At 41.2% G+C, this 14,257-nt stretch overlaps 1 protein-coding gene and 1 pseudogene across 5 annotated transcripts in view; both read left to right on the top strand.

Annotated features, from left to right (window-relative positions):
• The first annotated feature begins 303 nt into the window (after positions 1-303).
• Positions 304-1,666, top strand: LOC129086942 (zinc finger protein 212-like; annotated as a pseudogene).
• A 4,511-nt stretch (positions 1,667-6,177) lies between these two features.
• ATP6V0A1 (ATPase H+ transporting V0 subunit a1) overlaps positions 6,178-14,257 on the top strand; it is a 47,663-nt gene continuing 39,583 nt past the window's right edge. For all 5 annotated transcript variants that reach the window (XM_054593678.1, XM_054593677.1, XM_054593676.1 and 2 more), the window contains exons 1-2: positions 6,178-6,263; positions 8,121-8,282. In XM_054593678.1, the coding sequence (XP_054449653.1) occupies positions 8,166-8,282 (117 nt within the window). In that variant the 5' untranslated portion in view covers positions 6,178-6,263; positions 8,121-8,165. The remainder of the gene's footprint in view (positions 6,264-8,120; positions 8,283-14,257) is intronic.

The following is a 14,257-nucleotide window of genomic DNA, read 5'->3' as shown; positions in this document are numbered from 1 at the left end:
ACAATTTTTTTTTATTTATTGATTTGAGAGAGAAAGAGAAACTGATCAATTTGTGATTAGAGACTGAACCTGCAACTTTGGTATATTGGGATGATGCTCTAACCAACTGAGATACCTGGCTAGGGCTTACTTTGCTTTTTATAAGAATGATTCATGTTGGACTTCTGAAATTGTATTCTTTTATAAAACTATGCCTCCAAGGCAGTCAGAAGGACATCAGGCAGAGCCCCGCTATTGGCAGGTGACTGGTAGCCACAGTGAATCCGCACAGGAGGAAACACCTCCGCACCTTTGACTCCTTCCATGCTGCCCCGACAAGCAACAGAGAAAAGCTCCTTTATTCAGACCACAGAGATCTCACTCCACATAGTAGTGGCCGCCATTCAGGGCATGGAGAAGGTGGAGTCCCAGGCTGTCTGGCTACAGAGCCTGGAGAGACACATGGGGACAGCCGAAAAGAAATTGGCCGACTTCAAGAAGACAGCCATGGAGTTCGGGAACGAGCGGGAGGGCAAGTGGGCCATGCTGGGGACCCTGCTGCAGAGTGGCTGGAGAACTTGGAGAACCTGCTGAGGAATACAAACTTCTGGGTCCTGCGGCTGTCCCCAGGCACCATGGGGGGCCCCCTAAGGTGGCCCGGTCACTCAAAACGGGTGGAGCCTATTTTTCAGAGCAGGAGTGACACAATCTGGAGGACTGTCAGAAGGAGCTTTACAGAAACGTGATGATGAGCAACTGTGAGGCTCTGGTCTCTCTGAAGGTCTTTGACGAGCCAGAAGGAATAGTGGGGTTGGATACAGAGATGCTGGGTGACTTGGAGGAGGAAGGCCTTGTTGGTGTCTGCCCATGGGAAGGCTCTGAGGATCTTCCTGGAGAGTTCTTGGGCATCTCAGAAGAGCAGGCTTTCCTGACCCTGGAGCAGACTGAGTTCTGGGACAGGACAGTTCTGTCCCCTTGGAATTAGATCCCGGGGACACTAATGTAGAGGAGCCCACTGAGGGCAGCAGAGAGCCTGGAAGTGACAGAAATCTGGGCTGCCCCCCGAAAAAGAAACTTAACAGGCAGATGCAACTGGGTCAGGAGTGTGGGCAGGGCCTGATGCTGAAAAAGGATACCTCTGTTTCCTATGAATGTTGTGAGTTCGAGATCAGCTTCCACTGTGAACAACAGCTGCCTACCTATCTGCAAACCCCCTCGGGGTGGGAGTCATTCACTGCCTGAGAGCTAGAGGACAGCATTAGGCCCAGGTCACGGCTGAAGCCCCAGTCCAAGAAGACAAAACAGCATCAGTGTGATATGTGCATGAGAAACTTCAGCTGCAGGGTGAGTCTGGTGACCCACCAGCACTGCCACTTGCAGGAGGGTCCCAGTGATGGTCACCGTGTCCAAGAGAGGGTCTCACCCAACAGCCTGGTTGCCCTGCCCAGCCACATCCCCTGGAGGAAAAGTCAGTTACCTCGTCTGTGGTTATTGTGGCAAGAGCTTCAGCCACCTGTTGGATCTGGTGCGGCACCAGCACATCCACACCGGCAAGAGGCCCTACAGCTGCACCAAGTGTGAAAAGAGTTTTGTCGAGAAGCATCATCTCCTGCAGCACCAAAATGTCCACCAGCAGGAGCGCACCAGGCTGGTCCTGGAGCCTGGAAGGCCCCATGGCCTGCTTTAAGGGCGTCAGCCTTTGCCTGTTCTGGGGACTTAGGGGACTGACAGTGGTCCCCCGAAGAGACACTGCGGAGAGTCAGGGACTGACTTCTTCCTGAGGGGAGTTGCTTTGATTTGCCTAACCTTGGCCAAGCAGCAGGCTGAGCCCAAGTCCTCAGACCTGTGTGGAGGAGGGGCAGGGCCAGGCCTAACCCTGCTGTCTACTCTGCTGCTGAGTTTGCCATGTCTTTGGCACCTTCACATCTCAGTTTTTCCCATCCACATTGACGCTCATGTCCTGGGGTTGGTTTGAGGGCCTGTTCCAGCGTTTCAGTTCTTCCCACGGGGCGGAGTTGGGCCAAAGAAGCAAGCCGGTGTGCAGAAGAGCTTTGGGAAGCATGACCCTTTATTTTCTCTCATTTTGTAGTTTCCTTGTTAATACCAAGTAGAAGAAGTAATTTAAATGAACTGCTCACCCTGCTCTGAAGAACTTTCTGGAAGTTAGATTCTAATGGATTTTTGAAAAAATACAGCCCGACACTTAAAATGTAAAAAAATTTAAAACAAAAAAATCAATATCTGTACCTACCTATCTATATCCATCTCAAATGTCGTGTCTTTCATTTTTTTAAAATTTTTTTTTCAGATTTTATTTATTTTTTAGAGAGAGGGGAAGGGAGGGAGGAAGAGAGGGAGGAAAACATCTGATGTGCTAGAGATAAATCAATTGGTTGCCTCTCACAAGCCACCAACTGGGGACCTGGCCCACAACCCAGGCATGTGACCTGACCAGGAATCAAACTGGCAACATTTTGGTTCGCGGGCTGGGAGGCTAGCATTCAATCCACTGAGCCACACCATCCAGGGCACAAATGTCATATCTTCTTAAAGCCTTTCCCAAGGCCAGACAGGATTAATAATGCTCTTCTCTGGGCTTCCATAGAATTCCATTCCAATTGCTGCTATATTACATATTATATATTACAATTAGTTGTTTGCCTGTCTCCTCAATAGACTCTGAGCACCTGTTCATCTTTGCAATTCCAGTTTCTAGCATTATGCCTGGTATAAAGCATGTATTTAATAGATATCTGTTAAAAGGAATGTTGGAATTTTGATGGGATTTTGGATTTTTTAATAAAAGTACTCTTCACTGATTTTAAAGAGCATTTTCCTTATAGGTATGCTTTGATTATAAGTTTGAAAACTCTAAATGGAATGGAGACGCCAGCACTGTTGTTTTGAGGTTGATGATCCTGCAATTTTCACTGACTCTACAGACACATTCTGATTCTAGCTTCTGAACCTTTCTGTCCTTTATATCTTTGTTACAAGAACACAAGCATTTGTCATGAGCTCTCCTCCCCACAGATAATGAAGTTCATAAGACAAAAGGAACAGAGAAAAGAGGCAGGATGAGATCATCCTATGTGTGTGTGATACCTATGTTCTTTTGTTGATAGTAAATTTCTATTAAAAGGCCCCACTTCTTTCAGGATCATTTATCCATTCACTCATTCATTGAAGAAAAAGTCCTTATTATTGAATGAGTAGGCCCAATGCTAGGGGAGAAAATGAGTTTATAGTTTGGTAATGGAAAAGAAAAAGTCAGGTAGAAAGTACTAAGTTTTATAAAAAAGAAACAGACAAATGTCATGAGATTCCTTAATGAGGAAAATTAAGTTCAAGAAAGTGAACTAACTTGCTCAAGTTCACACACCTTGTAACTGTTAGAGCTGAGATTTATTTCTCTTATGTTTGATATCAGATGGACTAAATGGAGGAACCGAGGTTCAAACCTAGTTCCAGATGGTACAAAAACCTGTGGTCTACAACCCACCATGCTGCCTCCCATAGGCTACTTCTTTAGTTATCTGAGAGAGGTAAATGGACCTGCACTAGGTTACTGGCAATGAAAATAGAAAGAGTAAAGGGGGTAAAGGCAAGAAATAAATGCAGGACCCATAATTAGCATGCCGTGGCAACTAATTAAATGTGGAAAGAAAAGGAAAAAGTGGAATTAAAGATGGCTTAAGCTTGGACCCTGGGTAATTACAAAAAACAATGATGCCATTAGCAGGATTAAGGATATCAGGGGAGGGGACAGTTTTTATTTAATGAGGGCTCTAAGCCTTCAGAACTCTGCTCTCATGTCACCCCCTCAATGTAAGCTTTTCTCTGACATCCTCAGGTCCATTTTACAGTATTTTATATCTCAACAACAATGATGATAACGATGATTACAATGATAGCTAACATTTTTAAAATGCAGACTGAGTGTCAAGAAGGTACTAGGTTCCTTTTACTCCTCAGAATAACCATATGAAGTCAGTACTATTATTAACCCCTTTTACAGGTGAGGAAACTGGGGGTTACTGAGTTTTAAGGTTACAGATATTAAATGGCAGATCAAGATTGGAACCAAGGTTGTGCAGAGACACAGCACCCTGACCAGAGGCAGAACAGTGCAATACATAAGGGTACAGGAAATACCGACAAACTAACTGGGTTATCCTGACCTGCCATTTATTAGCTAAGTGACTTCGGGCAAATTTTTGTGCCTCAGTTTTACCATTACCATATCAACTGTTACATGGGAATAATAATAATATTTATCTCCCAATAATAGTTGTGAGGATTAGATGAGATCATATTCATAAAGCACTTAGAAAAGTGCATGGTTCATAGTAAATATTAATCATTGCATTCACACCTCTCTGTTCTCTATCTACAATATCTATCTATCTCTGTCTCTCTCAATTATTAGAACTTCCTTTCTCACTGAAATGTGAGGTCCTTTAAGATAGGAAATGTGTTTCATTTTCTCAGCCCCAGCACCTCGGACCACGTCTGCCACACATGAGGGCCTCAGCAAGCATCTGTTGCATGAATGACATTATTCAGGCAGCTTGAAACTCTATCTCTGAGCCTTGGAGAAGAGAGGTGGATGGAAAAATAGGTATGAGTCCCACACAGAGACATTTACGCCTGACAAGAGGCAGGACTACTGAGGAAGAGATCACAGAAGGAACAGCAATAGAACGCTGGAGAAAGACTGAGGGCAGGAGATTATAAAGGAGACAGAAAGGGAGCTCTGGAGGATATCCCTTCCAGGAAGCCATGAGAAAAAGAGAGTTCCAGGGAATTAAGCCGGGTCCAGAAGAAAGGGCGTCTTAAAGGTAGAGTATGAAAAACGTGTGGTTAGCATGCAGCTGACTCTGAGGTTTAAAAAAATGGTTTGTTTGTGTGTGTGGTTTTTTTTTTAGACTCAGAGAAAGGAAATGACGATCATTGCCTAACAGTTTTCTAAAACTTGACAGGCTTTCAAATGTGGGTCTCCACCTTGCTGGGAAAGTTGAGAGAGCAAGGGAGCATTTAAGATCACCAGTCACAGGCGGAAGTATCTGGGGCTCTCCAAGGTGCTACTTCTCAACGAAACCATAATGCGGCCAAATTCTCTTTTCATTCGCAACGTGAACTAGAAAAATCAAATAAAATGTGTTTTTGCCCTTCCTTATTTCGTTTAGGTTGGTGAAGCAGGATGGATGATATTATTGTCAGGCAGACAAAATTATCAGCATCAGGTTTTTATCTGCAATGTCTCCCTCATTACACCATTGAATCTCAGTAGGGTTCCACCACCCACGGAGATTGGATAACCGGTTTTCCGAGTTTTTCCTGAAACAGTTTGAGTTTTTCCTGATACAGTTTTGGTTATGACAAACGACTTGGGATCCCTACTCCCCTTTAAAAAGTCAAGAAAAATGAATCAAGGTCAATATTTGAGAAACGCGCTTTTTACAAAAACGGGTAGGCATCGGTTGTGCGTTTAAAAAAAAAAAAAAGTTGTTCTTTAAAAATTTTTTGAGGAATAGAACACCCTTATGTGGACAAATGGATCCGCAGGAATCAACCAAACATGATACAAATCACCATACAAATGGTTTTAGGGATTTTTTCCTATTGTTAATTGGGGAAAAGCAGACCCTGTCCAGTTGCTGGAGGGATTAAACCAAGTACCTTTTTAAAGGGGAGTTTTCCACAGGTAAGTGACGAGCCCTGTGCAGGGCTCTACTGCAGCATCTCGTACCTTTCACAAGTCGCTCCGCACTCTAGGGTTCATGTTTTCTTTTCTGTAAACTAAGGAGCAAAGTGTGTGTGAGAGCTGAATGAACTTTCAAGCTCCCCTCCAGCTCTCGGGTCTTTTCATAATGATTTCTCCCCTTCCTTCATGCTACTTCCCTCGAGGAGAAAAAGTGGTGAATTGATTCTTTGAATATGAAAATAAAGAAAACAGACAGCTTTGCCTGGAGGACAAGTGTTAGAGAAAAGAGATTCTGAAGGGTTCGGGCACTTGCACTGCCAGCCCCACCCACCCATCCACCACCGCCGGGAGCTTCGGCAGGGAAAACAAGATGGCGTGACTACACTACAGCAGCTGACGAAAGCCGCACCCTATTGGTCGACTTCAATGAGGTCATCTTAGGGGCGGGGTCCGGCAGCGGCGCGGGGGCGTGGCTTTGCTGACGCACACACGTCAGGGCGCTGCAGCCCCGAGCTGGGGAGACTGCGGGTTCGGTCTGCCGCGACTGCTGTGGTAGTGGCCCCACTGGCGGCTGGAGGTGAGCGGGGGTGTAGGTACAGCGCGGCAGGAAGCGGCCTCCCAGGGGCACAGGAAATCCTTCTAACAGCCCCCTCCCTTGTCAGAGGAATTGGCAGGGATCTTAGGTCTCTGAAAGGAAATGTGGGTTCACCCCCTCTTTGGGTACCCCTCTTGTGGACAGAAGAACCGGAGGTTCACCCCCCTTTAGAGGCTATGATCCCTTCCCCCGTTTAAGGGATATGCGGAGGAACTGAAGGATATTCGGCTGTCCGAAGAATTTAGGGGAGCTTCTTAAAGGGGGTCCCAGTTTGAGGATTTTCCCCTTTGAGCCCCTGTTCCAGGAGGTAGGTGTGCCTGGGCTCACTGGGTAGACACGAAATGAAGCAGGTGAATCTAAAGCCCTCGTTAGGAGGTGAGGACTGGGTGACAGGCAGTGCGCGGGGACGCTTTATTTGGATTCATCTGCTGCAGAATTACTGTTTCTTCATATTTCGTTTGGTGACACCCCCACCCCATCGCCGAATCGCTTTGTCCTGTTTGGTTTTCTGTTTGGCTCCAGTCGGAGACATGTTCTAGGGAGACTTGTAATCGTTAAAAAACAGGAGGGAGGCAACTCATTGTGGGCCGTCATTGTTGGCAGCCCCTGAACTATGCTGATCAAGCATAATTTTATGTGTTTAGAGATTGTGGAATCTACCCCATAATTGAGGGGCGATGTGTGTTGGGGAGTGGGAACAGCTATTTTGGATGATTCAGGCATAGACATTCACAAAGTCAAGCTACATAATCTCTTGAGAAATCCTTGCTTATGTCATCTGAGTGTGTTGCTGTTGCCTTGAACATCAAATGCACAAAGGTTTTGTCATTCAAATGTCTCAAGATGTCTCCCAACCTTCCCGAAGAATAATTCTCCCTTTGATGCCAGTTTTACCTAACATTATGGATGCCGCTCATGATACTAAAAATACTGTACGTTTTGCTGAGTTTAGAGGGTACAGCCTGTGCCTCACAATAGCTGATTGAGAATAAATAATTGCAGTTTCAGGACCACTGATAGCGCAAATTGTCTTTCTTACCTGGCAGCGATTAGACAGCCCTAAAATGGAACCTTTATTGACTCATGTATGAGACGCTTTAACAGATGGAACAATGTAATTAATCTTGAAGGTGGGGATAAGAAACAGTAAGCTTCAGAGGTGGAAAGCTTATTCTCTGTGGCTTGATAAAACTGCTTTGTCATTATCAGTGTATTCCTGTTATGCTTGACTTGAAATTGAGCTTAATATGCAAGCCAGTTCCTTTTTATTTTTTTAAGATAATGATTTTGTATTTAGATTCTTTAGAGAGAAAATGGTGCTTCCTGGGGAATTTGGAAGGTTAAACTCTTTAAGGTAGTTGTAGCTTTAGGGTGATGCTAGGACTTGGGCTGTTAGAAATGGACAGCAAAGGGTAGAAAATGAGCGAGGTCTCTTCTGTTTCCTGACACAAATGGAAAACAACATAGAATAGTGTGAATGTCACTGCTTCATAATACTGTGTCCATGGTATTAAAAAGCTGTTGGGGAGTCCCAGTTCCTGTTTTTAATCTGGATACATTCTTATGTATTGAGATGTCCCAAAATATTGTCATTTGATCCTGATGTTGACTGCAAAGGAAGTGACTTTTCATCAGGCACTCTGTGGAAGAGGATTCAGTAACAGCCTCAGCAATTTCTCCTTTCCATCTTTAAGCAGGATGTTAAAGCAGTTGCTAAAGACCTGTCAGCATGAGCTGGAAGACATGAAATGCAAAACGGAAGAGACTTGCTGGGTTGTTGTTTGCTCTTAGCCCTCTTAGTAATTTCCAAGGTCATGTCATTTTCTCTTTTTGCCTTAGGTTGGACAGAAATCCAGGTACTCAGTTGATGTACTTTTGGGCGCCATGGGGGAACTTTTCCGGAGCGAGGAGATGACGTTGGCCCAGCTTTTTCTACAGTCAGAAGCTGCTTATTGTTGCGTCAGTGAATTAGGAGAACTTGGAAAGGTTCAGTTTCGTGATGTAAGTAATTGTGGGGTTGCTTCTTGCTTACCACTGAACTCTTTTTTTCTTCTTATGGCCAATGAATTGCCTTATGATGAATGTTTTGCTTTTTATTTGCAAAAATAAGATTATAGCACAACTTACTGTTGGTACAGTTTTTTGAGGTGTCTTTCTAGAGGTGAGAATGTCATGTGCCAACCCTTTCATATTTTTACTGGCCCCCTCTTTGAGAATAATCCTAAGCATTCTCAAGGTAATTGCTTGGGATGCAGGTGGAGGACACGAAACTAATCTGTTCAAAGCTTGCACTTTATTTTTGGGCTCCTTAACACCCATAGCAGGGTATTAAATTTTTTTCATAGCTCTTCCATGCATTAAGGACATATTTATTACAAGATCCAAAACAGATGTGTAGTATATAAGTAAACATATACTGAATACCCATTATTCTGAAGCATCATGCTGGGAAGTTGGAGAAGACATGAAAAGGAAATGGACAGTCTGAGAGTCTAAAAATGTACGCCCTGTAGGGCTAACAGTCATCAATATATGCTGCTGAAAGGAGGGGGAGTTAACAGTCCCCCATTAGACTATCCCAAAGCTCCATGTACCTCTCATTGACAACATTCGTTAGAGTCGGGTTTTACATCCATCAAGGTGAGGAGTTGATTGAAGTCTCTCTCCTCTACTATGGTTTAAGTAGCATGAGGACAGACATATTCAGTATCTTATCCTTAGTGGCCACATAAAAGATACTCAATCAGTATTTGCTGGAATGAATGGATGGATGAAAGAGGAGTGGTCAGGAAAGTGTGAGACCCATCAACGTTGGCTTTCTGGAATTTACAAGCTTTCAGGAAGTTCTCAGTATGAGCTGAAACTGCACAAGTAGAACCCAGTGACATAGTCTTATTCCTCATTCTCTTTGAACCTTTTTATACCATCTCTCTCAGAGTGTTCTACTTCACTAGGGTTCCTCCTCCTACCCTTCTGAGACTGCCTTTATTTCTTCCACCAGCTCCACCCGTGCCTTCGGAGTCAGTGTTCCCTAAACTCTCCCCATCACGCCCACACCTTCCATTGTCAGTAGTTTGTTTATTTGTTTGTTTTTGGTAAGCTCATCTATTCTCAAATTTTCCATGTTTATTCAGTGAGTCCCAAATCCATATTTCTGGCCCTGACCTCCCAAGCACCTTCTCTGAATTTACACTCTCTAGGACTGTTGTCGTCTCTGCTTTTAAAGCTAGAATGTCTAAATCCCAACACCTTACCTTTTCACGAACTATTTTTTTCCTCCTGACTTCCTGAACTTGAGTTCATGCATTGATATTCTTCCAGTTTTCTAGACTTGAAACCTAAATCAAATAAGTCATCCCTAATTTGCAATCTTTCATCTGATCCTATAGTGTCTCCCTTTATAATAGCCTTTCTGTCCATTCAGCATTCTAAACTTTTACTTACAATATACTTCAATCATACAAAAAAATTATAGGGACTAATATAATGAATAACTATGTTTGTACTATCTGCTTAAGAGATAAACCTTGCACATATAATTGAAAGGCCCCTTCCATTCATTTCTCTCTCCTTCTCCTCAGTGGTAACTTTCTATGGTGACTTTTGCTTTTGTCATTCCCATATGTTTATATTTTTTTACTTTTGTATGTATGTATCACTAAATAATATATAGTATTACTTTGTATGTATCCTTCAGCAGGTACTTTTTAAATTTAACACTTGTGAGATTTGATCATACATACAGGTTGATACCTGTAGCTAGTTCTTCTATTTAAATTGCTATATAGTTATTTTAAGAATATACAGTTTATCATTTTTTCCTTCTGATGAACATTTAGGTTGATTGCAGTTCTTTGCTATTACAATGTTGCAATGAAGACTCTTGTCTATGTTTCCTGATAGACATCCTTGATAGTTTCTCCAGAGCAGTGGTTCTCAAAGGTTTTGGTCTAAAGACTTCTTTAAACTCTAAAAAAAAAAAAAGTGATCCCTAAAGGGCTTTTGTGTGAGTTATAGCTATTCATAATTACTGACTTGGAAATTAAAACTGAGAAATGTTTAAAATATTTATTAAATCATTTAAAAATTATAATAAAAACTCACTATATGTTATCATGATATATTTGTAAAAAATAGCTATATTTTAAAAATAGTGAGAAGAGTGGTATTGCCTTTACATTTTTAAAAATCTTTTAGTATCTGAATTAATAGAAGGTGGTTGGATTCTCTTTCGCTTCTGCAGTCAGTCTGCTGTGATAAATATCATAAGACTCTGAGATACGTCACTGAACACTCGTGAGACAATGAGAATGAAAAAGGCAAAAGATGTCTTAGTGTTCCTGTGAAAATGGTATCGATCACACGGGCCTGCTGCTACTCTTGGGAATATAACTAGGCTGGGCATTGCTGAGTACGGTGTGTGTCTCTGGCTGTGAGATGTCAGAGTGCGCTTCCCGGTGCGTGTATCTCTTCATGCTCCCGTGGCACCATTCCACAATTGTGTCAACACTCCTGTGCTCAGACTTGCAGAAATTTATGAACCCTGTGGGTGTTAGGTGGTATCTTATTGTTTCAAGTTGCATTTTCTAGATTATTACCTTTGATATCGTTTTATCTGTTTATTGGACATAATAGGCTTCACTTTCCATGGGTGCCTGTCCATATCATCTGCCTGTCTGCTGCTGAGTTTGCTTGGCTTTTGCTTGTTAACTTTTAGGATTTGTAGAAGTTCTTCATATCTTCTGGAAGCTAATCTTTTTCTATGCCTTTACGGATAAATTCTTCTAGGCTGTCACTTGTCTTTTCCCTTTATTTATAGTGTATTTTGTCATACATGAAGTTTATTTTTCTTTCTTGCTTATTGGTATTTTTTTCCTAAATATTTTATTTTCAAAAATTTCAAGGCTGACTACCTTATGGAGATTCACTAGTTGTTAACATTTTGTCACATTTGATATAATCTTTTTTACTGCATCATTAGAGACAGTAAGCTGTTCCTTCCTTTCAAATCCTTATCCTTTTCTTTCTTTTTCCTCATTTCACCATACGTATTGCGACCCTCAGTAACATGTTGAAGAAGAACAGCAAGCTAATACTGGTTAGGATTGTGTTTAGCTGTGAGTAACTGAAAACCCAAAGGATAGGGGTGTACTTTTCTCATGTAACATGAAGCCCGGCCCCACACTGTCACCGGTGTCCTAAGATCATTCTGTATCTCTGTGTGACCATCCTGGAACGCTTGGCTTTTGTACTTACAGATAAGCACCACTCCCCCAGGCACTTTGCTGAAGGGAGTGCCAGGAGGAAGGGGAAGTACTATATAGGGAGAAAAAAACTTTCCCAGAAATCCTCAGCACACATTTCTAATTTATTATTGGCACCAAGATTATGGCATACACTAGCTGCAAGGGAATCTGGGGAGTACGGTTTTTCAATTGAGCAGTTGCTACATTGAACAAAATTGGGATTTTTGTTACTGAGGAAATAGGGCAGAATGCTATGTACTGTATCAGTGATATGGCATCCTTGTCTTGCTCCTGACCCTAAGGGGGGTTTTTTAATGTTTCACAATGTAATTAAGATATTTACTCTTACATTTTTCGAAAATTCTGTTCATTAGATTATGCAGATTCGATTTGTGATTTTCTGAAGTTATTGTTACAAATGGTTGTAGAGTTTCATTGAATGCCTTTTCATCGATTGAGGTTACCTTGTTTTTTCTTTAATCTATTCATCTGGTGAATTACATATTCAGATTGTTTTTCTACTATTTTTAACAGCTTTGCTGAGATATAATTCACATACCATATAATTTGTTCATTTAAAGTTACAATTCAGTGATATATAGTATATTCACAGAATTGTACTAGCATTACCACATTCAATTTTAGAACATTTTCATTACTTCAAGAAACCGTGTACCCCTTAACAATCACTCCCCGCAACCCCTGGCAACCACTAATACACTTCCTGTTTCTGTAGATTTGCTTATTCTGGACGTTTCACGTGAATGGAATCATACACTGTGTCTTTTCTAACTGGCTTCTTTCACTTAGCATAATGTTTTCAAGGTTCTTCTGTGTCATAATATGTATCTGTGCTTTCCTGTCTTTTTGCATCTTTTTTTAAATATGAAAATATGCAACAGACTAAAATGATTGGTTTCAATATAAGAAATAGTTGGTATCTTCTATCTTCTCTGCAAAAGATCTTACTCTGGGTTTAGAGAGACAGTTGAGAAGACATGTTTCCTTACCCAACTTGTTCACTATCTTTTGTGTTCCCTCATCTATTCCTGCTCTTTGTCATACTCATTCCTACTCTTCAGTCCCTTACTGTCTAACACAAACATAATGACAATTTACATTTTTAATAGATGCTATGTTAAGCATTTTGCATTATTATGCAGGCATTTCTCATAACAACCCTGCAAAATAGAACCTACTTTTAATTAGTGGAACCTACCATTCTCATCTTGCAGATCAGGAACCTGTGGCATAGATGAAAATAACTACCACAAGAACACAAATATTAGTACCCAGGATTATCTGATTCCACTGCCTGTGTTCTTTTGAACTGAGATATACAAAAAATGTCACCCTTTTACAGTGTACAATTCAGTGGCTTTTTTGTGCATTTACAAGGTTGTGCAACTGTCATCACTATCTAGTTCCAGGACATTTCATCGCCCCCAAAAGAAACACTGTCCCCATTAGCAGTCACTCCTCTTCCCCCGGCCCTTGGCAGCCACTTAATCTATCTTTCTCTGTGGATTTTCTTATACTGGACATTAGACAGAGAAGGGCAAAAGTAGGCTAACAATCGTGAGTACGAGAAACAGAGAGTTTATTCTTATATTATCATTTAGTACATATTGTATTATTTTCCACGCAAATAGCTGTAAGCCTATTTTGCCTCACCCTGTATATAAATGGAATCATACAATATGTAGTCCTATGACTGGCTCCTTTTACCCAGCGTATTGTTTTCAGGGTTCATTCATGTTGTAGCATGTATTATTAGTACAACATTGCTTTTTATATATCAATATCCCTTTCTATGTATATACCACCTTTTATTTATTCATTCATCAGTTAATGAACATATTTGGGGTGTTTCTACTTTTTTGGCTATTGTGAATAATGCTGCTGTAAATATTGTGTTCAAGTATTTGAGTACCTATTTTCACTTCTTTTGGATAGATGAGTATACCTAGGAGTGGAAGTGCTGGACCATATAACTCCATGTTTAACTTTTTGAGGACCCCCCAGACTGCTTTCCACAGCAGCCACACCGTTTCATGTTCCCACCAGCAATGTGCGAGGGTTCCGATTTCTTCGCATCCTCAGCAGCACGTGTTATTTTCCATGAGAGAGGAATTGTAGCCATCCTAGTGGATGCGGGGCAGCCTCTCACAGTGGTTTTGATTTGCATTTGCCTGGTGGCTAATGATGGGGAGCATTTTTTCATATGCTTATCAGTCACTTGTATAGATTTTTTAAAAACATAAAATCAAGCTTGCAAGCCTGGGATAAACTAAGCGGGTTATGAGGTGTATTTCAAAAAAATTTTAGGGTTCAGTTTTCTAATATTTTATTAGGATTTTAAAATTATTTATAAGTGATTTGGCCTATAGTTATCCTTTCTCAAACTATTCTTATCTCATTTTGGTATCAGGGTTTTACAGGCCAACCTCACTTATTAGTTGAGGAGTGTTCCTTCATTTTTCTCCTCTTTGGATTAATTTTTCTAAGACTTGGGCTCTTCTAGTCTTTGAATGATTAATAGAACCTATCTTTAAACCTTATAGTCCTGGTGTTTTCAGATTATAGATTTACTCTTTTTTTTTAAGTTAGTTTTAGTATTTACATTTTTCTAGAAAATTATCCATTTATGATCTCAACTCTCTGAGATATTATTGGCATAAAGCTGATTTTAGTATTATATTTTAAAAATCTTTTTTGTGTACAGTAGCC

The sequence above is a fragment of the Pteronotus mesoamericanus genome, unplaced genomic scaffold (assembly GCF_021234165.1).
Source record: "Pteronotus mesoamericanus isolate MK-2021 breed Mesoamerican mustached bat unplaced genomic scaffold, CSHL_Meso_final scaffold_476, whole genome shotgun sequence".
Classification (NCBI taxonomy): Eukaryota; Metazoa; Chordata; class Mammalia; order Chiroptera; family Mormoopidae; genus Pteronotus; species Pteronotus mesoamericanus.
Note: the sequence above shows the minus strand (reverse complement) of the source record. Positions and strands in the feature narration are given on the sequence as shown.